The sequence below is a fragment of the Podarcis cretensis genome (genome assembly GCF_951804945.1).
Source record: "Podarcis cretensis genome assembly, chromosome: 10".
Taxonomy (NCBI): Eukaryota; Metazoa; Chordata; class Lepidosauria; order Squamata; family Lacertidae; genus Podarcis; species Podarcis cretensis.
Window position 1 is genome coordinate 30,113,692 of NC_137179.1, and position 26,226 is coordinate 30,139,917.

The following is a 26,226-nucleotide window of genomic DNA, read 5'->3' on the forward strand; positions in this document are numbered from 1 at the left end:
AGAGAGAGAGAGAGAGAGAGAGAGAGAGAGAGAGCGCTGTGGGTGCTGCCAGCTACTGAGAGCACAGAGGGGGCAAATGTCTCAATTACGGTTTTGGGTGCGGACTTCAGTTGGAGCACGGGACTGAACCGGCAATGCCGTTCTCGTGATCTTTCATAAAGGAGCTTGCACCGTTCATGACAACTGCTTGCTCCTTTGCAGAGAAGAGAGTCTCACACTTGGAACATAGAAACAGAGGAAGCTGCATTATACAAGTCAGACCATTGGCCCATCTAGCTCAGTTCTGTCTACACTGTCTGGCAGCAGCTCTCTGGGATTTCAGGCAAGAGGTCTCTCCCAGTCGCACCTAGAGAGGCTGGGGATCAAACCTGGAACTTCTGCATCCAAAGCAAACCCTCTGCCACCAAGCTACAGCCCTTCAAGCTGTATTAAGTTCAAGCGCAAGTCAGTTTTCACATCACACATTTCCTTTTATTTAACACTGTGTCAGTTTCATGAAGACATCAGGGTCTATTAACATCACTACAGTTCAGAGTTATATTTATACAAACGAAGAGTGATTTACAAAAAAATGGGGCAGAGGGGCGGGAGAAACACCAATTAGATTTCACATTCTCCGGGACATTTTTTCTGTAGTTCTAGTACAGTCTGTTAAACTAGTCAAAATGCAAGAATAATGGCAGTGTTTGCACATTATGGGAAACCATATGTAACAGCTTATCCCTACAGCGCAGAAGGTTCCTTGCACTTTGTTCTTCCCCTCTAGCCAGTGGGAGCAGCAAACCACGATCCCTGGGCTCAGGGACTGTGGTTCATTTCACTCCAAACAGAGTAGGATGTCAAGCCAAGCTTTGCTCTGCATTTACCAACCACAAATTGCTTGAGCGACACAAACAAATCATTCCAGGTTTGGATGTACTGCTAAGCCAAGGATTGTGGTTTGCTGCTCCCAGTGGCTAGAAGGGAAGAACAAAGTGGAAGGCAGACCATTAACCATGGTTTATTGTGACATGCAAACTGAGCCAATAGGTTATTGTTAGCAGCACTTTTTTGGGGGGGAGGCAGCAGCACTGATGGGGGGGATGAATCTAGTAAGGAAACAAATCTATAGGAGAACAGGAAAAAACAGACACTGGAATGTGTGCCTGGCCATTGGATCTGACAACCAAAGGTCTCCTCGCTAACTCGGTTTAATTTTTGACCCCCTCTACGCTGTTTATTCTGGTTAAGGAAGTTCTTCATAAGCGGGGAGAAGAAGCCTTCCACACCTCTGCTGGTGGGCAAATACTGTCTGAAATAATTTGTCAAACCCAGCCCATCCTTCCTGCTCTCATCTGTCGGCCACTCAGATCAAGCGAGGAGGAACCAGGAAGAAGGAAGCAAAAAAACAACCAGGAAAGGGCATGGGGGAGAGAAACAAGCAATTCAATTTGTTTTAACTGCTCATGTGTAATTTTGGACAGAAAGGCACGTTAGTCAAACCCAGCATGTCAGACAATGCATCTGGTCCAATATGCCCAGATGTAGCAGAGATAGTTCAACTCTGGTCAGTTAGATCCCATGTTACCACACACAAGCCAAGCGAAACGTAGTGAGCCCCTTCCAGTTATAACGGCAGCTGGTGTACTGGAATCAGGTATGCCGGAAAGAGCAGCCACAGCAAGTACTTGAACTGGGCAAGCTGAAAGATGTTTCGGTGGGTGCAGCCCTCCAATTCTTCCAGTCGGTTTCTTGCCATGAATAGAAGGGGCAAGCCACAGGCCAGTGGAATCTACCACTCCTTGCTGAGAATCCATGGTCGCTGCGGCAGGGATGCATGGCAGAGCTGCAAAGCATCATGGAACCAGGAGCATATCTACCAGCTGTTGAAATTCTGCCCAGTTTTTGAAAATGTACATCTGAGTTTCCCAGAGAAGGTTCACCAGGATCACGTCGCTCACCTCATCCAGCATCACATCCAGCTCCAAAGGAGGGTTGAACCTGCAGGTGCCAAGAATGAGTTAGGGTGTTGCAAGATGGGAATGAGAGCAAGAGTTTGGCCTATGCCTGGCAACTGGAGACGAAAAGGCAAGTCTCCGAGATAGAAGGCAGAGGCAATGGAAAACAAGACAGAAAACCCAATACAGTGGTACCTCAGGTTACATACGCTTCAGGTTACAGACGATTCAGGTTACAGACTCCGCTAACCCAGAAATAGTACCTCGGGTTAAGAACTTTGCTTCAGGATGAGAACAGAAATCGTGCTCCGGCGGCTCGGTGGCAGCAGGAGGCCCCATTAGCTAAAGTGGTGCTTCAGGTTAAGAACAGTTTCAGGTTGAGAACAGACCTCCAGAATGAATTAAGTACTTAACCCGAGGTACCACTGTACTCAAGAGAGTGCTATGGTGCAGTAGAGATTCAGTTAGAGATCCCCAAAGTGCAACGGGTGCAAGGCACCGACAATCTCAAATCAGGGGCTCTGGCAGGCAAACTCTTTGGACATCTTTAACTCCATGGCATTTTGCCAGATGCAGTCACATCGGTGCTTTCAGTTTCCTTTCTTTTGCTCTCAGGTGCAACTGATACAGCTGCCAGGAAGAGGTAGCGCAGCCTCCTACTTGACATGCCCAGGCTGACTTAGTAGCTTCATCAGGTGATGGAAGGGGCCAGTGGGGTTTTAGCTTTCCCCGTAAATGCGTCAAGCCTGCCCCAGTTCTTCAGCCTGAGCCATTCCCCACAGTTAAGGACTAAGCTCTTGACTCACCCAAACCCTCCCCCTTCTCTCCAGACTTATCTTCTCAGTTAACACCAACCACCTGTCTCTGGCATGGCTAGGTAATTTTAAACTCTGGCCTTAATGGTTTTACACTCCTTCTCCTTCCTGTTATTCAGATGGCAATGCACATTACTTCAAAAGCATGGCTGCACTCGTGAGGCCCTCACTCTGCTTCTGCCCCAAAGTCTTTCTGCCTGCTTCCAAGTTCACTCCTTGACGGCACCTCCACATAATGCAACCCAGAGCACTTTCACTCGGCCTAAACCTGCCTCACAAAAGGGCTGTGAGGAAAGGACTCACCTGTGTTGCACAGCTGTCCCAACTGCACAAACCCCCTACATATAAGCAGGGGCTTCTGTGTTAAGAATTTCGCTGCAGAGAACAGTGTGCAACGTGTGGCTGTTATAGGAAAGAGACCAGATACTGGGAGGGGGGCTGAAAGTGCAGCCCTGTTTCACTGTCAACACAGTTATACCCTACATAAGAATACAGTGGTACCTCATGTTAAGTACTCAATTCATTCTGGAGGTCCGTACTTAACCTGAAACTGTTCTTAACCTGAAGCACCACTTTAGCTAATGGGGCCTCCTGCTGCTGCTGTGCCGCTGGAGCAGGATTTCTGTTCTCATCCTGAAGCAAAGTTTTTAACCTGAAGCACTATTTCTGGGTTAGCGGAGTCTGTAACCTGTAGCGTATGTAACCTGAGTTACCACTGTATTACATGAACTGGGCAACTGCTCTCAGAGGGCTATCAAGGCAGGGACAGATTATCCTTGCCAGAGGTCTGACTGCTTGCTTGCTTGCAGGGACTGCATAAAATCAGTCCCTCAGCTGACTGCTGCTCTGGAAAGGCAAAATGTAACCCACAACTGAAGTAAAGCAGAGACGGTTCTAGGATAGGGTGACTAGTGCGGTTGCACTGCAGGGGGCACCAAAACAATGCTGTAGAACAAAGTGTGAGAGGCGGGGAGGGAGGTTAACATGCCACAGGGTGCTGCTGAAATTTGAGGGTCCAAAGTCCGCCACTGAATAAGGTTCTGCTGTTAGCTTACATAATTAGCAGAGGCACAATCCTAACCATCTCCTGGTTTAGCATAACAGAGGATGCTGCTTCACATTGAGTCAAATCTTTGATCCACCTAGCTAAATGTGGTCTACAATGACCAGCAGTGGCTCTACAGGGTTTGGGAAGGGGGGGGGTCTCTCTCAGCCCTTAACTGGAGACACCAGGGATCGAACCTGGGACCCACCCCATGCAGAGTCTCTGAGAACCGGAGAATCAAGGGTTCCAGCCGTGCTCTTTCCAACCTGCACAGAACATCAAGGTAGACAAGTCCTATACCTGACATAATGGGCATCTATCATCTCACACCAGGCTCTTGCACGGTTCACACATGGCCCATCTGGATCAGTGCACTGCAAAGAGACATCAACGCAATTAGGAAGTGATCCATCCTACGACTCAAATACCCAGGACTACAAGGTAAAAGAAGGCTAAGACAAAACAAGCCGGCATTGCACAAATATGGCTTGGAGGGGGAAGTTTCTCCTAAACACAATGCTTCTAGCTTAGCCGCAGAATACAAAAAAATGCACTGTTTTCCCTAAGTAGAAACAGAATTGGCTTTTTTTTCCCCCAGAGCCTTCATAATATTCATAATATTATAACGTCTGTATTGTGGCAGCAACTTGCAGATCAGGTGATGAGGGGAAACCTTGGAGTCCATTCACTTCAGCCAAATTTGTCCTTGTGAGTCTACAGTGGTTGTGCTTGCATGTCACATTAAAGCAGGGGTAGCCAGCATGATACCCGCCAGATGTTGCTTTGACACTTCCCCAGAAAATTTTGTTGAAAATATTGGGGTGGGGAGGGCTCCTCCAAATCAATGAATTGACTTTCCTTAGCAATGAGACCCTTATAATAGGATCTGGAGAAGGGCCAGAGATCAGTGGTAGGATGTCTGATTTGCAGTCCAGTCCCCATCATCTCTAAGCAGGGTTGTGAATGCCTCCATCTGAAACCCTACAAGGCAATTCCTTCACATGTATTGGGAGTCTGAGCTGGTAAATATATTGCTACCTTCCCATCCCCACCAAATGGAGACGTTCTCTGCTAACATCTGGTTGTTCCATTCCACTAATCCATCCACATCTAATACTCACGCAGTCCACCACCAGCTTGCCCAGTTCTTTAGCCCCATAGACAGTCTTGGCCAGTTCCCAAGGGTTTGAGGGGCGGAAGACATCCACTGAGCTCACAGGGACCTGTGGTGCCTTCCCAGTCCCGAGAGAGACCACCACTCCCAGCTTTTTCACCTTGTGACCCTCACCCTGGAAGAATGGGAGGAAAAGAACATTGGTTAGCAAAGCTGAACCTATTCTAAAGCTGTATTTTGTCACCTTTTTAAAGAGTTAACACCTAGTTTTACTGCTGCCAATTTTAGTGTGCAATGTATTTTACACTTGGTGCTGTTGTAGGGTTTTTGTTTGTTTACTGCATTGTGTTACTTGCTGCTAAAAACTGATTGCCCCACCTGTACTTTGTATTGGCTATGATTATGTTGCATGCTGCTCTGGGTGCTTTTAGAAAAAGGAGAAAATGCTTCTTCTGTAAGAGTGGGCCGCAACCCCCAGAATTTTAAGCGCAATGAGGAGTGCCACTTAAGCTTACATTCTGGATTAAGATTTTGTTGCACTCGTTGATCTCAGCCATGGCATCCATGGTGGGGTTGTTGGCCAGCAGACCTCCATCCAGAAAGCGTCCAAAGGGCCGAAAATATGTTGGGGCAGCTCCGCTGGAACGAGCAGCCTGCCACATCAGCTGATCTGGGGGGGACAAAGAAAGATGTGTCTTTCCCTCCACAGACTAAACTATGTGCATCCAGCTGATTTGCTGGGACAAGATCTGCTGCTACTAAGAATGCACACAGTACTGCAGGGCAGGGCAGGGAGTCTGTGCCCCTCTAGATGCTGCAAGACTACAGGTCCCATCATCCCTGACCACTGGCCGTGATTGCTGAGCCTGATGTGAGTCCAACAGTATCTAGAGGCTCACAGGTTCCCCATGCCTGCTTTAGAGGTTCAAAAAGCGTAATGTGCATACATTCTCTCAATAATCCACATAACAAGGACAATCTCTAAAACATGTCTGCATTATTATCCCCATATGAAAGATGGGAGAGCTGAACCGAAAGACCCCTATTAGCTGTGGATTCTCCAATGCCCAAGTGACAAACAGTGGATCACATCCAAATGACTAAGCAAACACCAAGAGTTCAGAGAACTTTCACACTGACAACCTAGGAAACCTTTTAAAGGTGGCAACAGCAAATAAGGACCAGGAAACAACCAGAATCAGGAAACAGACTGGCCAGAAGTGGAGTAAGAGACCAACTCTGATGCTATAACACAGCTGGCAAAAGCTCATGGACAGAGTGGAGAAAAGGATGAACGACTGTGATTGCACACATTTACAACATGAAAAGTAGGAGTGGACTGACTGTGCCAGCCAACATCACAAATACCTTTCCTGCACAAAGTGAAATGAAGGCAGGGACTATGTTGGTTGGAACATGCACAACTGGATTCCAAAAATACAAGATAAATCCATCGGTAGATTTTTAGCCCAGACAAATGAGGGAACACAATCCCATTTCTGAGACTGCACCTAAACCGTTGGAGAAAGAATAGCAGAGGATGGGTCACTTATCCCGCACTGCATGGTATGATTCTACTGTGGTATCAAGTACTGCTGGCCACTATTGCCTGCTCCATAAGTTATTTTTTCGGAACAGAAATAACCTCTGAGAAGAGAGGAATATGTACACTGTTGCCTTCACAATTGCACTGGGTTTATTTTGGTGCAAGTAGACAAGCTAGGGAGACTGATCTGTTCCAACTTTACCCAAGACGTGGTCAATGCTATATGGAGATCATCATAACATGTATGACCAGTATTGCTTGGAGACGCACACACTAAAAACGGGGAAGGGGGAGGAAGTATCCTTGAGTAGGGGCTTGCTTTTCTTCAACAAGCAACTTGACTCCACAAGAGTGTTGTGCAAGCGAGTCTTTTACCTTCTGGCCTGGTCAACGCTTGAAACAAACCCGACGACTTGTAACGGGATTTGCCTCTTGCTTCTGGAGGGTTGTAATTCCGGAACAGGTGGAGCTCAGCAGGCTGCCGGTCACATAGCGTCGCTGTCAACATGAGTCTGTAAGGGATTTTGAGGAATGAAGACAAGATTTCAGCTTGGTTGTAAGGGGAAGAGGCTACAGAAAGTACCAGGTTCAATTCCTGGCATCTCCAGTAAAAGGATCTCAGGATATCTGTTGCTCCAAAGAACAGAACTAGAACCAGTGGGTGGAAATGGCAGGGAAGCAAATGTCCAGCTGAACGCAAGGAAGAGATTTCCAATGGTAAGAGTTGTTTGACATGGAACCATCTCCTTGGGAGGTAGTGAAGGCTCCACTGGAGATAGCTGGCCATCTGTGTCAGCGATGCTGTAGGGGTAGCCTGAACAGGAGATTGGGCTCAATAACCTCCAAGGCCCTTCCATCTTTATGATTCTTGTGACTTTGGGCCTAACTACCAACCACAGTAGACTAGCCAATACAGTGGTATCTCGGGTTACAGACGCTTCAGGTTACAGACGCTTCAGGTTACAGACTCTGCTAACCCAGAAATAGTACCTTGGGTTAAAAACTTTACCTCAGGATGAGAACAGAAATCGCACACCAGCGGCGCGGCAGCAGTGGGAGGCCCCACTAGCTAAAGTGGTACCTCAGGTTAAGAACAATTTCCAGTTAATAACAGACCTCCGGAATGAATTAAGTTCTTAACCTAAGGTACCACTGTGCTGGGATAGACAGACTCAGCACATGGTAACTTCACATATTATTTTTATATCCCACCTCTCTTCCATGGGATTTTAAGGCAGCACCCCCAGGCAATCCTCTCACCTTGGCACTGAGGTGACCCAAACCTGGTTAGATTCAGCAGAGTAATTACAACTTTATTATTTGTACCCCGTCCATCTGACTGGGTTGCCCCAGCAACTCTAAGCGGCTTCCAACATATATAAAAACATAATAAAATTTTAAATATTAAAAACCATGTTATGTGCTTTCTGGTCCTGCCTCAGACAGGTGGTCATAGATATGATCTCCCTCCTCCAAGGACAGGAGATCAGGAAGCCATCATGATAAAGGGCAAAGCCAGCATCCCTCTGGTTTTGGCTCAGTGGAAATCTAGTCCATTAGGGCTAATGGGGTACTGTCTGCCTAACCTCAGTCTGGCCTCAGTCAGCCCCCACCTGCCTGCCTTCTGACTTAAAACTCACCCTGGATGTTGGATTCCTTCTTAGTTTCACCCTTGTAGAGGGGGGGGGGGTCGGGGACAATACTAGAATTAGTCAGCGTGGCCTGTCATTGGTTTGGAACGGCCTATCAATGGGTCCAGTTCTGCCCACAGTCATCCCCCACCCCCGTACTAGACGCAAAGGGCACCAGTCACCGCTGTTTTACTTACTTGGGTTGCTTGACATCCGTCATTTTGGTATGCTCTCCAAACTCCTTCTTCAGGAATTCCTCAAGGGGTTCTGACTCATAGGGCCGCGACCCTCGAAACACCTCATCCTTCATGCGGAAGTACAAGCAGCGCATGTATTCCATCGGCTTCCCTGAGAGGCAGAAGGGCATTAGTGTTACCCCAAGGCCTGTGTGTGTGCATGTGTGCAAACACACACACACACACAGGTGCTGTTCAGGGCTGTTTTAAGCATATGCGGCACTGGGGTGCAAAGATCCGCCCAGCACCCCCCCCCCAGGTTGCCTAGTCCCAGGCACACAGGAGGGCAGAGCTGGCCGGCCGCCTCAGCGTCTCGCTGGCTCAGTCACCCCCGAACTCGCAGCACAGAGCCGCCCACAGCAGAAGAGCCTGCCACAGCTCTCTTCCCCGGACTCAACTCTCGGGCCCCGGACTCTCGGCCTGGTGCCCCTGAAAGCCTGGTGCCCAGGTGCCCCGCACCCCTTGCGCCTATGGGTAAGATGGCCCTGGTGCTGTTTCCTCCTCCATAATGTTTGAAGGGCATTTGGAGTGCTTGGAAACCCAGAAAATAACTTTTTGTGGAAACACGAAGACCCATGTTTTGCAGCAATATACAAAAGCAGCAATAAGGGTGATAGAAAAAGTGGAATAAAGGTTAGTGGAGAAGACATGGTTTATGTGCCTCCCCTATTTGCAAGCATTGTAAAACCAGACTAAAGCAAGCATTTGGGTAGATTAGGATCAGAGTACACACAGTCAGCTTTGCCATGTGGCAGCTTGGACAGAAATGCGAAACCCACTTCCAACCATTTCTTGTGAAAAGCAAACTCCTTGCTTCTTGAATTATCCATCAGGTCCTTTCCAACCTGGTGCCCTCCAGATGTTGCCTGACTCATAATTCTTAGCATTTGGCCATGCAGGGGCTGATGGGAGTTGGGAGTCCAATAGCATCTCCCAGCCTGGGGAAGCCGCAGTAAGTCAGGGCCACTTCTCTCACAGATGGCAGAACAGTCTTTTAGGCCAGGAAGACATCCAACCCTCATCCTTTCTCTTTCACTCCAGAACTCTTCCCACACCAGGTAGGGAGATTTCCTCCTCCACCTGTGGCCCCACACGAGCGCTCTTTCCTTACCTAGTATAACAGACACTGCCAGGATTCCCCCCGTGCTCGTCCCTGCAACCCAGTCAAACAGATCCCGGATGGGACGCCCGGCAGCTCTTTCTATAGCGATGAGGAACTGGATGAGCACCAGGCCCCGGACACCCCCACCATCCAGACTCAAAAGGCGGTCTTGACTAGAGAAGGGGAGAGGGGAGGGGAGAGAGAAGAGAGAAGAGAAGGAGTTTAATGTTCCCAAGGTCATATTCACTCCTAAGGTTCAGATGCCTCATGGGGCAACATACTAACCATCAAAGTATCTTCCCTACTCTAGGTGAGGAAGAACTGTAGTTCTTGAAAGGTATGCTGAGGATCAGGTGCGGGGAACCTCTGGCTCTCCAGATGTTGCTGAACTACAAGGCCCATCATCCCTGACAACTGGTCGTGCTTGCTAGGGCTGATGGGAGTTGGTAGTTCAGCAATGTTTGGAGGGCCAGAAAGCTTCCTCTCCCTGCATAAGATGCAAGCAGGTAGGGAAAAAATAGGGTAGGGATCCCTCCTCTCTGGGCATGCAGTGACCTCATTCACACATTATAGTTTGCATGAACGCACCAAATTGGGGCAACTTCTTCCTTCTGGCATGTGGGAGAAACAACCCTGGCTGAACCTAAGATTGTGGTTTTTTCTGCTCCAATTCAACCATGGTCTGTAGCCAAGGTTTGCTCTTGGGTTACAGACCAATGATTTGTTTGGAGCAGAAGAAACCCTGGTCCTTGGATAAAGATATGACACTAAGCCAGGTATCCTGGTTTGTTTCTCCTGGATCAGCACACTAAAAGTACACCATTAACTGTGGTTTACTGTGATGGTATGCATACAGGGCTGAGGTCTCCTATCTCTGAGTCTTATCTGTTTTCACAACAGGACAGAGCATTGCAGACTAGATGAAGTCCAACTTACTAACGACACCCACTTACCTTTTTTTCCTCTCGGTGGCAAGATCGACCACATCTGGTTTTTTCAGCAAGGTACCAAGTGCTGTAGAGACATGGATGACGTCCTGGAATTCTAGGGAGGCAAGGAAAAGAAAGACAAATATTCTGTTCAGCAGGATGTTTAGAAGCAGGTGCAGCTGACTAGGAACCTGAGAGTCTAGGAACTGAGTTCTCCCTCACCCCAATGGCCCTATGCAATAGAAGACAAGGCTCTCATACCTTTAATTGCTGTATCCAAGGAAGATACGTAGAAAGCACACAGTCCATTGCCATGACCATTATATCATTAAAAACATCCCTATCAAAAGGTGCAGGAGTCCTGTCTTCTATTGAACATGGCAATCCTTCCTGCTTCCCTTAAACACTTACCAGGAGCTACATCATCATTTGGTCATTTCTGGAATATTAGCATATAAACATCGCAAAGCAGAAAAAGAAGAGGAAGGAGAAAGAGAGGGAAATGACTGATACTGTCAGGACATTTGTGGTCACAGAACAGGGATGGCAAAGCTAACTCCCATCATCCCTTGGCTATGCTAACAAGAGCTGATGGGGAGCTGGAAGCCAACACTATCTGAAAAGCCACAACTTCTCTGTCCCTGCAATAGAGCTTCAGGAAGAATCCCAGCTCTGTGCCATTAGCAACTGGCCATGGTTTCCCCAGCACATTTGCACTGCAACAGGAAACCTTGGTTTAACCCTCAAATGAGACGATCATGTGCTCAAGTTTCATGTTTATTCCGACATGTAAATGCCTTCCCAGATTGGAAGAAAAAGTGGTCCTAAAACAGTGATAGTGAAGCAGAGACACAGAGAGAAGCACAGGGCTAGCTAGCCTGTTACCTAGGTTTTGGTTAGTGCTCCTTGGGGGCAGTAGTCCTTCCTGGGAAGTGGAAGTAGTTGGTACTGATATGCCAGGTGGGTGGAAGCGGTCAATCCCTACAATTTTCAGCAGGTCTAAGAGCACCTTCCGATTGGCACCTTTGATATGGTGAGAGCGTCACATGCATTAGAGAGGAAAATCCATTAATATAAAGGAAATGGTCACCGCTGCCTGCTGTGAGTCAGACTAATCCCATGTACCTGGTTTGAAAAAAACACAGGGCTGGAGGTGGTTGCCTCAAGGGGGGATGGGGTGTGTGGTTTAAGCAACCCGCTGAGATTGTGGCCTGGTCCTCAGAATCCTTCGCCACAGCTGGGGCCTTGTCTGTGCTCCTTAGGCCTGAGATTCTCACCATCCCTCCACTGGCCAGAACAAATCTGTGCAAGAGGCCACAAGGTCACAAATGGGATTCTCCAAATCTAGAATTATGGGGTACGTTGCCAGCCATATCCTGATGACACACAGCTCTACTTCTCCTTTACATCTGTAGCTGTGGCAGCGGAAGTGCTGGACCATTGTCTTCCACCCAGCTCCCATACTTCCCTTTCCCTCCCCACAGGTCCCCCCTCTCACCTTTGCTCATCCTGGCTGCCAACAACCCGGGTGTCTCCCCCAAGTCATTGGGGACATCCACATCTGCTCCAAACACAATGAGGGCCTTGATCATTTCTAGATGGTCTTGCTGCGGGGAGGAAAAGAGCTTGTAAAGGGAAACGTGTTGCCAAGAGCTCCCTCCAGCCTCAGCTTCCTGAGCTGGAATGCCCACCTGGCGGCCATCTTGGCAAACACACTATGAGCTGCCAATATATACTCATCCTACCCAAATAGCTAGGTTTCTGTGAGTCTCTTCATGCAGAAGGATCCCTTTAACTAGACGGGTTGCGTGCAGAGAGACAAACAAAAATATTCAGGAAAGGAAGATTGAGGCGCTAGGATTGAGGGATGAGAAAACTTTGGCTCATGGGCCTCAATAGGAATAGGCACACAAGGGTTCTAATTTGGCCTGGGATGTCATTTCCACCAAACTACATGCTGCATGTGACGCCTAGTGGGAGGCAGGGAAAGGTATGGCCTTCACTCTGAAGTGCATTTGCAAGCAGCTTCCGCTGAAACCACCTGGAAACATCCTTCAGATGCGCCGCTGTCACCTGATGTCATATTGATGCCATGTGACAGACTGCTGGGCTGCCGTGCCCCACCCACCAAACTTGGTCCATGGGGCTTTTGGAGATTAGGATCTGGCCCACCTGGCTTAAAAGATGGGCCACCCCTGGGCTATGTCTATATATTGAACCAGAACAGAGATTGTTACAACAAAAGAATAAAAAAGGGGGGGGGTGTTCTCTGCAGATGTTATGCACTTCTCTCCCTTCTCCTCTCAGCCCCTGCCCCGCCCTTCAGTTCTGGAAAAGCAAGCATCCAGCAGATGAGAAGCCTACCTTCATGGCCAGGTGCAGTGGGGTGTTTCCATCTGCCCCCTTCACATTTGCCACGGCTCCATGCGTCAGCAGCACCATGGTGCAATCAAAGCGCCCCCGCCGGGCAGCGATGTGCAGGGCCGACTCCCCTGTCTTGCTGAGGGCGTTCACTTCGCAGCCATAGTCAATGAGGAGCCGGGTCATCTAGGAGACAAGGGGGAAAGGCACAAAGCCACACTTTGGATCACAAGAGCTTCTTCACTGGGACAGGTGAGGTCGGATTTATTTCAACGATAAAACGAACATGGTACCTGGGGCATATGGGAAGATACTTTTATGCAAATGAGAAATCGTTGCATGTATTTGAATAGGGTTGTGCCTTTTTTGATTATGTTCTTCCTTATAGTGGGGTCTGGGAAGATTATGTATAATTTAATGTATCCAGTATTTTAATGTTGCAGGTCCTAACTTCTGTCTATGTCAGGAAAGCCTGTATTATGTGGGAGGGGGGTTGCAGCCATGGGCTTGTCTTAGAAATCTATTTTGAACAACTTTGAGGCTGTTTATGTTTGCAAACTCCCACAGTACAGCCCTGTAGAGAACTCAGTATTTTGGATACCCTAAGCTACACAAGGCTAAAGAAATCAGATGACTTCTCTCTGTGCTGATAAAAGCACTACGGTGCTTGTATGGAGATAAATATTTTAGATTTCAGGCACACCAAAATATTTACTCTAACTGTTACGTTTATTTGAGGAAAAAATTAAGTTAAATCCATTTCAGTCCTACAGCCTGTGATACAGTGGTACCTCAGGTTACATACGCTTCAGGTTACAGACTCCGCTAACCTAGAAATAGTGCTTCAGGTTAAGAATTTGCTTCAGGATAAGAACAGAAATCGTGCTCCAGCGGCGTGGCGGCGGCAGGACGCCCCATTAGCTAAACTGGTGCTTCAGGTTAAGAACAGTTTCAGGTTAAGTACGGACCTCCGGAACGAATTAAGTACTTAACCCAAGGTACCACTGTATCCACTTTGAGCATCCTTGCTCCCTTGCTTCTCTTCTTCTGTCCCATAAAACAATGAAAGTATTTTTTTTCCTGCTGGCATTGGACTCTGGGGAAGCTGGTTCTGTGTTATATTTGTGATTCTTGCATGTTTTATTTTAAGGTTGCTGTTCTCAAGCCAATCTATGACCTTTTAAACTAGGGGGTTACTGCTTTTTTGTTTGTTATTATGTTGCGTATTTTTGTGTTTTTATATTGTAAACCGCCCTCTGATCCTCAGATAAAGGGCAATATAGAATTTTAATGAATACATAAATAAAACTGTAAATCACCTGAGACTGGGAGTCAGATGGAGAGTGTCATACAATTGAGCAAAAATCAGTTTACAAATGGAACTCTAAAAACCAACTCAAACAAGGCCCTCAAAATAATGACAATACTGGCAGCGAGAGCAACCAGTTAATAAAAATGCCACCCAGGTCCCCTAACTACCTCTAAATGCCCTGCTGATTAATATTTTTATTGTCCTTCTAAAAATGAAAAAGGGTTAGACTCCCTTGGGAGGCAATTCCACAGAATGTCTGCTGCAATAGAACCCTTATTACTCTCCACAGTCGCCATTGCAGGAGGACTCCAGCTAGAGAGGTCAGGAAGAGGATAAACAGGTCCATATGGAATGGATGCTCTCCAGATTATTTGGACTACCACTCCCATCAACCCATGCTGGCAGGGGCTGATGGAAGTTCTAGCCCAACAAGGTCAAGATTGGGAAGGCTGCTTTTAGCATCAGGAAGAAGTCAGCAGGTACAAGCTCATTCCATTTCTGACATACGCCACGCCACCATCCCCTCCCAAGCATCTTAGTGCCATGCAGGTATTAATGACCCAGGAGCCAGCAAGCCTACACACAGATCAAAAGGTCAGAGATGGGGGATGGAAAGGAGCTCTTTGTGGAAGCATGACCAGGAGAGCAAGACTCTTTAAAGCAAAGATGTCTGGCCGGCTAGCAGACTACCCGCTTACATCAGCATTTCTGGCCCAGTGGAGTGGCGTCGCTCCATAGCGTGGGTCTAGCAGCTGAATCTGGCTGATCTCCTTATCAAGAAGGGCCTGAGCACATCTGGAGCAGAAGAACAAGAAGGAAAAGAATGAAGGGATACGACAAACACCTGCCCGCTAACTGCGTGGATTCAGTAGGTAGGGAACATTTCCAAGGCTCCATTAAGCAGCCTGCAGGTGTGCACATGGGAAAGAGGAGGGAAGCATGGTGCCTTGGGCCTTGGCAGTGGCAGGTGAGGCAGCAATGGCTCCAAGGAAAACCGGTCCAGGTTTAAGCCCACTCCATGGTTCAATCAGGGTGGCGCTGTGGGTTAAACTACAGAGCCTAGGACTTGCCGATCAGAAGGTCGGCGGTTCAAATCCCCGCGACGGGGTGAGCTCCCGTTGCTTGGTCCCAGCTCCTGCCAACCTAGCAGTTCGAAAGCACGTCAAAGTGCAAGTAGATAAATAGGTACCGCTCCAGCGGGAAAGTAAACGGCGTTTCCGTGCGCTGCTCTGGTTCGCCAGAAGCAGCTTAGTCATGCTGGCCACATGACCCGGAAGCTGTATGCCGGCTCCCTCGGCCAATAAAGCGAGATGAGCGCCGCAACCCCAGAGTCAGCCACGACTGGACCTAATGGTCAGGGGTCCCTTTACCTTTATGGTTCAATCATGTATCCTTTTAATATTGTACTGTTAAATCAGGGGTGGGGCAGCTGTCTCCTAACAACTCCCAGCACCCTTCACAAACTACAGCTCCCAGAATTCTTTGGGGGAAGCCGTGACTGTTTAAAGTGGCCCCACAGTGCTTTAAATGTGTGGTGTGAACACTGCCATTTCTTCAGGCAACTCCGAAACATATTCGTTGTGAGAAAAGGTGGTTTCTATTTAAATCTGTTTCAGATTTTGGCCTTGTTTCCTTACTCGCCACCTTGGGCTCCTTTGGGAGGAAGTGGGGTGGGGGAAATAAAAATACAGTTAATGCAAAAATATAGTTATTAGCAAAAATTATTTTCTAGTGCTCTTATCCAAATGAAAAAAGCAAACACACCTTTTCTGGGAGTGTTTCATAGCAATGTGGATGGGGTAGCCGAGTGCTCCCATGTTGCTGCACTTAGCATTGACCTTCAAAAGAGCATGAACAGCATCTTCTTTGCCCAGTTGGCAGGCCAGGTGCAAAGGGCTCTTTCCTTCATCATTCACATGGTCCAAAGCGGCAGTTGACCTCTTGCCCATGAGCTGCAACAATTGAACAATGTCACTCAAGTTTGGAGACTCTGAAGGATGGATAAGATGACTCAGCAGGAATACCAGACCAGAAATTGCGTATAGAAGAAAACTGGTGAATGAGCAAGGGCCACTGTCTAACCCTTCCCTCAAGCGCATCTACACACAAACACAGACACCAGAACTATGGGGCAAGCAAGAGATTGGGAATCTCAAGCATAGTTTTGCCCTTAGCCATGGAAGCAACATTCTTTTCATTTCATTTATTTTTCACAGTGGTTCCCAATTAGCTAAGTACTACGGACCCCACTTTTCAACACCCAAGCTATAGATCCCCTACTTTGAAAAAGTTGATATCTTGCCGGTAGTTTTTTTGTTATGGGAATGGTGCCGCCATACCCTCCAGAGCAAAACCAGGCAGGACGTCTTCCGGGCCACGATCCTGCACAAGTCATGTGACCCACGAGAGAGCACAGCACCCAAAAGTGTGTGCTTTGGGTACCGTGCTCTCACACAATTTTGGATGCAGTGCTCTCCCATGAGAGCACAGCGCCCCAAAACAGGAAGTTCCAGACAGTTGATGGATATGTTCCATGGAACCCCGGGTGGCTTACATGGACCCCTGGGTCCACAGACCACCAACTAGGTGGTCATTAGGTGGTTACATACTGCATTTATATCCCACCTTTTTCCCCCTAAGGAGCTCAAGGTGACATATATGGCTTTACCTTTTCTCCTTTAACCCTCCCCACAACCCTGTGAGGTAGGTTAGGCTGAGAGGGAGTGACTGGTCCAAGGTCACGCAGTGAGCTTCATGGCCAAGTGGGGATTCAAACCCCAGCCTCTCAGGTCCTAGTCTAACACTCTAACCACTGCACAACACTGGTTCTGCAAGAACAGTCTCATAAACTCATGGGGAACCGTCTCTCTCCAGCTTCTCCAGACATGGTAAGTTCCTGTTTCCTCTGCTTCTGCACCTTTCCCTTCATTTTCTTCTTTCTACCAGGAAACCTACCTTTCTCTGTTAACATCCTCACCTCTATGATCTCAGGGTTGTTCCCTCGGACAGAGTAGTGGAAGACGGTATCTCCATTTTTGTCCGTGACATCGAGACGGGCATGGCACTGCTCCACCAGCTCCCGCAGGCACTCCATGTCTCCCTTTTGGCAGGCCAAGTGCACCGGAGTGCATTCATTATCACCGCTATTGCTGTTTATGCAGCTGCAATGCAAGATGGAGGCATTCTGGGCACACCGCCAGGCCCAAGCGCAAAACCAGCCAGAATCGCATACACCCACCCAAAACGGTTTGCTTCAAAAAGCTCATTAACGTTACTTTGTGGAACAGCAAACCAAATTCTACCGCTGCTGCGCTTCCAATATAGCAGGTATTCAGTGCTCTAGGAAAGATTACCATCTAGGATATAGGGTAAGATCAGTGACTGGAAGAACTGCCACCCCTGTCCTGTTCAATTCCAATAGGACAATCCAGAGCCACTGAAATCAATCATTAGAGCAGGGACTTTTCGGGATCCACAGGCGTGATCCTTACCAGGTTCTGCCTCAAGGGCCAAGTTTAACAAATGGGCAGGGACACCCACCTGTCCACTTTGCAAGTCTATCCCAGCTCCCCTTTTAAGTACTCAATCTCAGAAAGTTAAAAGAGGAGCAGGAGAAGAGCTACAGAGCTTGTTGTTGTTGTTGTTGTTTAAATTTGTATACCGCCCTATATCCATAGGTCTCAGGGTGGTTGACAACACAAAGGTACCACATATGAAGCATAAAATATACAATAAGTTTAATCTAAACACAAAGCACATAATAAAATAAACAATTAACAATACTAATGTATACACAGTAATAAACAGTACACTCCCCAACAAAAGCCCCTAAACCAGTGGTTCCCAACCTTTTTTTGGCCTTGCCCCACCTAAGCATCTCTAAAATCCTGATGCCCTTTCCCCCTGCAACATATAATTCTTATTTATTCACGTGGAGGAAGACTAAAAGGCCATTAACTGTTAATAACTCATTCTCAAATTGCCACTCTTAAAAATATAATTGCCCCCCTGTGGGGTGTGCACCCCACGTTGGGAAACAATACTCCAGCCAAAAAATACAAATTGACGTTTAAAAACAATTTAAAACAACCCCACCCTCCAAACAAAACAGGACCCACCCAAGTTAAAACCCCATCCCTGTTAGAACAATAGTCAGTTTTCCAAGTTTCCCCGTGGTTCCCTTTTAAGCCTCTGAGTTTGGGGGCTTCAAAGGAGAGGAGGGGAGATTTGCAAAAGGCTTTAAGATGGCCCCCAGACTCCCATTTGAAATGCCCTAAACTAAGTTTGCAATATAAGTCATTCCCCGTTAGAAGGAGCCCAAGCTCTCATACCTCAGGATGTGATTGTGACGGAAGCTCTCCAGGAGCCCAACCTCTACCGCTACATGAGCCAGTGACCAGCTAGGGTGGCTGCGAAAACAGTCTGTCAGTTGCTGCAAAACCTCCAGCTGCAAAGGATTGTGGGAACTCTCATAGAAGGGGCGCAACTTCTTTGCATACAGCTCGTAGTGCTCAAGGGCAAATCCTTCGTGGTCTACCTGGAAGAGCCTACAAAAGGAATTTACTTAGAAAGATTAGAGCCTGCTTCTCCGGCTTGCGGTGGGGCTCGCAACAAAGATTAAAACAATTAAGAATATGCAAGACCATAAACACCCACAACCCCAGTCAATCAGCAAGAACTATTAATGTTTTGCTGCTGCTGCAAAATATTTGACTTCACTCAAACTTAGCAGTCAAAAGTCCTAATGGAACAGGACAATTTTATACCCTCTCCAGAAGGTTTAAAGAGAAGAACCAAAACACACCTGAGGGATAGTTCAGTCGGTAGAGAAGAAGCCTGTTAATCTCAGGGTTGTGGGTTCAAGCCCCACATTGGGTGAAAGATTCCTGCATTGCAGGAGGTTGGAGTAGATGAGCCTCGTGGTCCCTTCCAATTCAGCCAGCCTGCTTGCCTTCCTACTTACAACAACTCCAGGGGGTGGGTCTCTCTGCCAGCTTTCTACTCCCTAGTCTTGGTGTTGCCCTTGCAGAACTCAGCAGGAAGGATGATGGAGACCAAACTGAAATTACTTGCTTCTGCCTGTCGTTGGCTCTGGTCTCCCTGCCTTCCACCCTACCAGCCCCAATAGTCACCAGCCACCACTGTCCTCCACCCCACCTGCCTAACCTATAACCCTTCAAGAAGAAGAAGAAGAAGAAGAAGAAGAAGAGGAAGAAGAGAAGTTTGGATTTGATATCCCACTTTATCACTACCCGAAGGAGTCTCAAAGCAGCTAACATTCTCCTTTCCCTTCCTCCCCCACAACAAACACTCTGTGAGCTGAGTGAGGCTGAGAGACTTGAAGAAGTATGACTAGCCCAAGGTCACCCAGCAGCTGCATGTGGAGGAGCGGAGACGCAAACCCGGTTCACCAGATTATGAGTCTACTACTCTTAACCACTACTCCACACTGGCTCTCTCAAGTGCCTGGTGGACAGTAACCATGAAAACCTATGCTATTATAGCAATGTTCCCTCATTCCTGAATAGTCCCCTTGATCCCCTTTCTTCCCAATCCACCCTCAATTTCACCCTCTCCTACTAGGAAGAGGTTTTATATCAGAGTTTCTTAAGGTCTAAGGAACAGATTGAAGCTAAAATTAAACAAGGTCTCCCTGCCACTCACCGGAAAGCAACTTTTTCATTATTGGGGTTAAGAAGAAGGCACTCCCAAGAGTGAGATGAACTTTTTTCATACAGCACTATCCTATCTTCAGACTTCACACGTTTCAGAGATGAATAGTCCACCAGAGATACCTCCTTGATCCGGAAAGGGTTTGAAAACAAGCCGGTGACATTGTTTAAAGTGTTCATAAGCCGACCAAAGAACTGCATGTCTTTAAAAAGTAGTGCAAGCTATCTTCGTTCAAGGCTGTGGAAAGATCAAAGTTCAAATTCAGATAATGCCATCATCATCCACTGAATGAATCTTCTCCTCAGCATAATCATTTTCCTGGTTTTTAAAAAACGTTTTTAATATTGAGTAGACTTCTACGCTACCTTTTAAAATAAAGATATCTACAGATCTATAGATAGCCAAGTATGATAAAATGTTTTTATTCTTTAAAAAAAGCAAAAATACGTGATTAAAATAATAAATTTGAAAGAGCTGCAAATCTATTCCATTGCCTGATAACATTCCCATCCCTAAATTCAAAAATGTAACTCATCCCATTAAATTAGATTAGGAGCACCTCTGTCAGGAGAGAGACAGGAAAAATGTTTCCTTGTTATGTCTCCTTAATCTCTCAGTGGCTTTTGATACCATTGACCAGCTGTCTGAGTTAGGGGTGAGTGGACCTGCTTTGTGGTGGTTCTGGTCCTACTTGGATAGTCGTTTGGGGAGTGCTCTTCAGCACTGTGGAGCCTTCAATGTGGGGTTCCTCAGGGTTCGATTTTATCCCCCATGCTGTTTAACATCTACATGAAACCGCTGAGTGGGGGTCATCCAGAGCTTTCGATTACACTGTCAGCAATATGTTGATGACACTGCCGTGTGGCAGTGAATGTGCTGGACCACTGTCTTGCCTCGGTAATAAACTGGATGAGAGCCAAGAAACTGAAGCTCAATCCATATAAGTCTGAAGCACTGTTAGTGGGTGGTTCCCTAGACTGGATAGATAGGAGGCTGCTCACTCTTGATGGGGTTACTCATAGAAAACCAAGGAGAAGACCCCAAAACAGCTTCAACAGGACCCAGTAGATCCCTTCTCAAAATAGTGGAGTAAGAGGACAATGTCTGAGTCACAGACAAGTTTTATTCTAAATTTAGACAATAGAGAAGAGCTGCTTTGTTAGTTCTGAGGGGATTTCTTGACTTATTCTGAAACTGTTTTTACATCGTTCCTGGTATGGAAGTGATTATTGCCCAGTGAAAAAAAATCCAGAGTTTTAGCACAGCTGTGACTAAGCAGAAGCAAAGGCAAGGAGTTTGTGCCCTTTCTAACTCAGGTTCAGTTTCATGCATTTAAAATTCTTGTTTCTTCTGTATATAAACATTTCCAAAAAAATGCAAATAAAATCCATAATTAGTATTTTCATATTGCCAGTGGGTGGACGGGCGTCTCTGTGTGACTGAGAAAGCATCAATTATATTGGGCCTACAAAGTATCCCAGTGTTGCTGTACTAATACTGAGGGGCTGAGAGAAAGTAGCATACAACAACGTTGCTATGGCATGTAGTCCATTGTTGTTACACAGTTTCTTGGTGTGTTTTTGTTTTGTTTTTAGAGAAATACAGGAGGGACTGTTAAGCTAATGTAGCAGCAATGTGATGGAGGGGGTGATTAATTGCTTTCCCATGAAGGAAAATAGGTGCATTCTTGGGCTGTTGCTGTGAACACTTAAATGGGTATATTTGTGTGAAAGATACAAACCCTAAAAATTAAGAAAGAATGGCTGTCTGTTTGACCTAGGCTAATAACACTGCTCTAATTATTAAGAGGTATAATTTTAAAAAACCAAAAAAAAATGCTGTTTAAAAACACTGGTTGCTTTTTAACTGAATCTTGAATGAAAGACCTACTGTAACATAAAAGTTTACATCTCATGAAACTAGAATTATTTGCACGGTTTAGGGTTGGCATTAAGCAGGGTGCTCTTGTCTTTCAACAACTGCGTGGCAAGCAGAAATTCAGCAGGTTAAACCTGCTGACATTCAGCTGGTCAAATATCTTATTACTTGGTGTGGAGCCACAGATTTATTTTTGAGTCCTCCACCCGATCAACAAAACAGGATATAAATTTGAATACGACACAAAGCATATACAAAGTTTATGCAAATTGGTGCCTACTTTTGTGAGCAGGGTGGAGAACCCAAGACATGTAGAGTAGTGGGCAAGAAAATACTAGAGGCACCCCATACGGCCAGTGGTTGGGACGATGGGAGCCCAATAACATCTTAAGGGCCACAAGTACTCCGTTCCTGATTTAGTACAAAAGTACTTGGCTTGCAATTTGGAAATCCTAGCTACAAGTCTAGAATCATTATAGCTCAATTAGTAGTCCACCAAGAAGAAATCCTCCAGCTAGTTCCTATACCTCGCTTATAAAACTAGTTTGTGCACAGTGTATTTATCCTGGTTATTGTGCTAAGCACAATTGAAATTCTGTGTAGTTCAGCAGCTGGCATTTGCTCTCATCACATGACAGAGGAATATCATATTCCCTACTGCCAGGATGCAGAACCTGTGGCCCTCCTGATACTGTTGAACTACAACTCCAATCACCTCTGACCATTGGCACTGCTGGCTGGGGCTCATGGGATTTAGAGTTCAACTATATCTAGAGGGCTACATGTTTCATAAATTCCTGATGTAAGGGAAAGGCAATACATTCATGATATATCTTCAACATATTGGAGGCTACTTTATTAACACTCCACCTAGGATGATCTGTAAGGAGACACATTTATATTCTTTCCACTAACAACTGAAGATTTTATTTATTTAAGGCATTTATATATTGCTTAATTATTAAGTCTAAGCAGTGTTCCAGTTGTTCATTTTTGTATGCTTGGTTTGTACTTTCTCCAATTCACTTTTGAGTGTATAAAGGAAAATGGCAAGTAAGTTTATGCTCATTAAGATTTTGTCCCACACCATTGCATGTTAGAGTGACCAAGAAAAAGAACTGAAGATGAAGGGTTAGAGCTATTGAGATATGAAGTCTTTATTTAAAATAATAGCTAGGGTTCACCCAAAGTAGATAGTATGTTTAAACTGACATGTACACAAACAGCTGTTGTATTCCTACAAAGTAGGGAAGATGGCAAAACTTGCCCCTTAACATTGACCGAGAGGTGGGCTGACAAACAAATAACGAGAATAAGCAATCTAACATTTTTGCATTCAGTCTTTCCTTTTTCATGGTTTCACCTCCAGGATATAGAAAAGGCAAGCAAGAGAAGCAATATAATGTATTTATATTCACAATATAAATACCGTACATATAGAAGGAGGAAAGGAACAGAAAGCCAATTCAATATTAAAAACCAACAAAGAAATTTTTTTTGGCAAACTTTGGAATTTTAAAGTAACTTCCGTTTTGTTACTTCCTTCCACCAACTTTCAGAAAAGGTGCCGTTTTAATGTCTCTGACATTTCCATTTGCCCGACTCTTACACTTTTCTTTACAGTACTGAACCATGTTCATGTTTTCACTATGGCAATTCAGAGCCCCTGAAATCACATTTTCCTGTGGACCTTACACTGTGCTCAAAGTCTGGAGATCTTAACATAGTTTCCAACTCTTGCATATGTGAATCTGTCTTCCACTGTGCAACAAACCAATTTTCCAGCAGAAGCAGAACATAACCTTTTGAAACCCATCAGAGCTGTACTATCACACATTTCCTGTACTTAACTTTTTAAAGAAACTGTACATGACATCTCTTGCATGATATTCCAAGATGAAATGCAGCATTGCATAGGTTCTGCCTGATGAAGAAAGTGTGCATATTTCTAAAGTGAATGTGAAGTTCAACTAACAGATATAAAAAGGTTGGTTACAAGTTCAAGCTTTTTGGTCACATCAAGTAGCTATCTGATCACAACTCTTAACACTTTAAAAATATGGTAGGCTTTAAGCCTTACATCTTCCACTCAATTACGCACAGCACATGGGGGGATATCACCTTATTTTTCTGGCAGGGTTCCTTTGCCTTTAGCAGCTGCTGGGCATGCAGACTTCTACTAAGATACAACTGTTTATGAAGGCCAGGAAAACCTCACCTGTTGAATGGCTGCTCGATTGTTTAACAGCAGCAACGACTTTTTCTACCTAAACTGAAATGATGAGAGTTATAATCATGAGTGGGCTTTTGTGTGAAACGATTGTGAGCTCAGTTCAGTTCTGGCACTGGAAGCAAATGCCCGGACTCAGAATGTGGTCAGAGGCGAATTGTAAAACTTATGTCTTTTGCACCTAGTTCCTGGGGTTCTGGTTTAAAGGTGGAATATGGAAAAGAAGTGCAATGGGCGATCGAAGCAGAAAATAAAGCAGAAAGGGGAGCTTCCCCGCCCCCCCTTGCTCATCTTAGACCCAAGAGCCTTCATTAAGCCACTGAGACCCACACTTTAAGGACTACGAAACACGCAGAAGAGAGATCTACCCTTCCCCTGTCCTCCAAGGCTTGGACTCACTCACCTCTTCAATTATCCACTACTGTACTCACCCCAACTACTACTTCCGCGAACAAATTCCGACAGTCTCACGTGATCAACGCTCTGCCAACCACAACCCGTCGGAACGACTTCTCCCCGCCGCTTAGTCGATCACCTCATTGCTTGGCTAGCCAAAGGATCCGAAGGCGGCGCAGTTGCGTGCGTGCGGCCATTGCGTCTCGACGTTAAGGAGGCGGAGCGGCCATCTTTGCCTCGGGCATCTGATGGCGCGGTTGGGACGCCGCCGCCATCTTTGTGAAGGGGCAAAGAGTGGCGCACGCTCTCGCTGTTGCCCTTTGCCCGCCTTTAAAGTGACAGTTTTAACTGTCAAGTGTTCACTTATTAGAAAATAAAAAAGGGAGGAGAAGGCTTCTTAAACAAGAGCCGGAGGGCGGGGAGAATCATATACTGGTCTTCAAAGTGTGAAGACGGCATAAGAACCTGTTGCATAATGTGAAACACACACAGAAAATTCCAGCATCAGCCCCTTCCCTTAATACTAACAGGACCATTTTAGCCCAGTCTACTCAGAATCAAGTCCTACTGGTTTCACTGGGGCTTACTCCCAGGTAGCAGGGGTTAGCATTTCAGCCTAAATAATGAGGTGCAAGGAGGGTGCCTTGCAGTGAAGGAACCACGCCTTGTTTCTCCTACAGTGGTACCTTGGTTTGCTACTGTTTTGGATTACAACCACGTCAAACCTGGGAGTGTGTGACCCTTTTTTTTATTACAACCCCCTTTTGGGGGGATTACAACCCCCCTTTTTTTGGAGGCCCCACACCTTGGATTACAACCTGTTCTGGTTTACAACCGGACCTCCAGAACGGATTATAGTTGTAAACCAAGGTACCAATGTATTAAACTCTGCCAACCAACGGACAAAAATTGTGAGACAAGATCCTCCATTAGGTGTGGAGGACTTGGAGTCCAAAAAAATCAAGGAGGATGCAGTTTCGCCTCCCTAAATTCACACGACTCTGGCTAAGGTGCACCTGTTCACTCTTACGGCTGGGCGTGGGGCCTCGAAATCCATTTAACCCCCAAAACTCACCACACATTGAAATAAACAAACTAAATGGAACCTCCATCATCAAAGGCAGTGTACTGCTGAAGACTAGATCCCCGAGATGAAATAAGATGGGAGGGTTGTTGCCTTCATGCCTTGCTTATAAACTTCCCAGAGCCATTTGTGTAGCATCTGTTGTAAACAGAATCTGCTGGATTTCTTATCAAATACTTGGACTGTAAGCTAATAGTTAATGGTGTCTTATACATACATACATATATACATACATACATACTTCCAATTGCTGAGCTATGCAGAGACCAGGTGAATTTATGTCTGCAATTTTTCTCCTACCGTGAAAATCAGAAGATTGCAAACTGTCCTGTGATGTTCAGAAGAAGGGTGATATAGACATTTAAATAATAATAAAAATAAACCTTTTAAAATAAAGATGTTTACATTTAAGCACCGTTTGCTCTTTCTGCTAACCTGAGGTAATTTGAAAGCTGCATACTTAACAGCAAAGTCTTTCAGCAGTATAAAATAATAATAAACAAGGTGGGTTTTTTAAAAATGCTGAAGTCCTTTTTACTCAGTATTTTATCCACTGAAAACCTGGAAGTTTCATTAACCTATACTAGGATGGTGCACACCAGCTTACAATGAACAAGCTGTGCACTTAGTTGTGGTCCATGGGGTGGTTGGGGGTCATAGTTCCAGAAGTCACTGCCTCTCAGCAAAGCACTCACTCGGGGGGGGGGGCTCCCCAGAGCAATACATTTTGAACAAGTGCAAACTGTTCTTGGCAGCGAGCCCAGGAAAGAAGGAGAAGGCATTTGCAGGCACTAGTGAGAGACTGGGGGAAAGGGAATGAGACCTATCTGCTCTCCCACCTTCCACTAGTTGACTTTACCGGGAGACTTTTCACTTCTGCAGCAGAGACCAGAAAAGGACCAAGAGGCAGGTGGCAGTAGAGTGTATTTGGCTCTAA

At 46.1% G+C, this 26,226-nt stretch overlaps 1 protein-coding gene across 3 annotated transcripts; it reads right to left on the reverse strand.

Moving 5' to 3' along the window:
- Window positions 1-449: 449 nt before the first annotated feature.
- Window positions 450-24,509, reverse strand: PLA2G6 (phospholipase A2 group VI). 3 transcript variants are annotated; one of them, XM_079994561.1, is made up of 17 exons: window positions 24,213-24,508; window positions 19,693-19,938; window positions 18,360-18,575; window positions 17,006-17,189; window positions 15,793-15,980; window positions 14,727-14,823; window positions 12,720-12,902; window positions 11,854-11,962; window positions 11,241-11,378; window positions 10,380-10,470; window positions 9,436-9,599; window positions 8,286-8,436; window positions 6,833-6,969; window positions 5,427-5,581; window positions 4,919-5,086; window positions 4,098-4,171; window positions 450-1,980 (listed from the first exon to the last, which is right to left on the reverse strand). In XM_079994561.1, exons 2-17 carry the CDS (start codon window positions 19,899-19,901, stop codon window positions 1,836-1,838), a joined length of 2,409 nt encoding a protein of 802 aa, XP_079850687.1. In that variant the 5' UTR covers window positions 19,902-19,938; window positions 24,213-24,508; the 3' UTR covers window positions 450-1,835. The 3 variants fall into 3 exon arrangements, with proteins under 3 accessions (XP_079850687.1, XP_079850686.1, XP_079850688.1); XM_079994560.1 differs by having other exon boundaries at window positions 24,241-24,507; XM_079994562.1 differs by lacking the exon at window positions 11,241-11,378 and having other exon boundaries at window positions 24,241-24,509.
- Window positions 24,510-26,226: the final 1,717 nt, after the last annotated feature.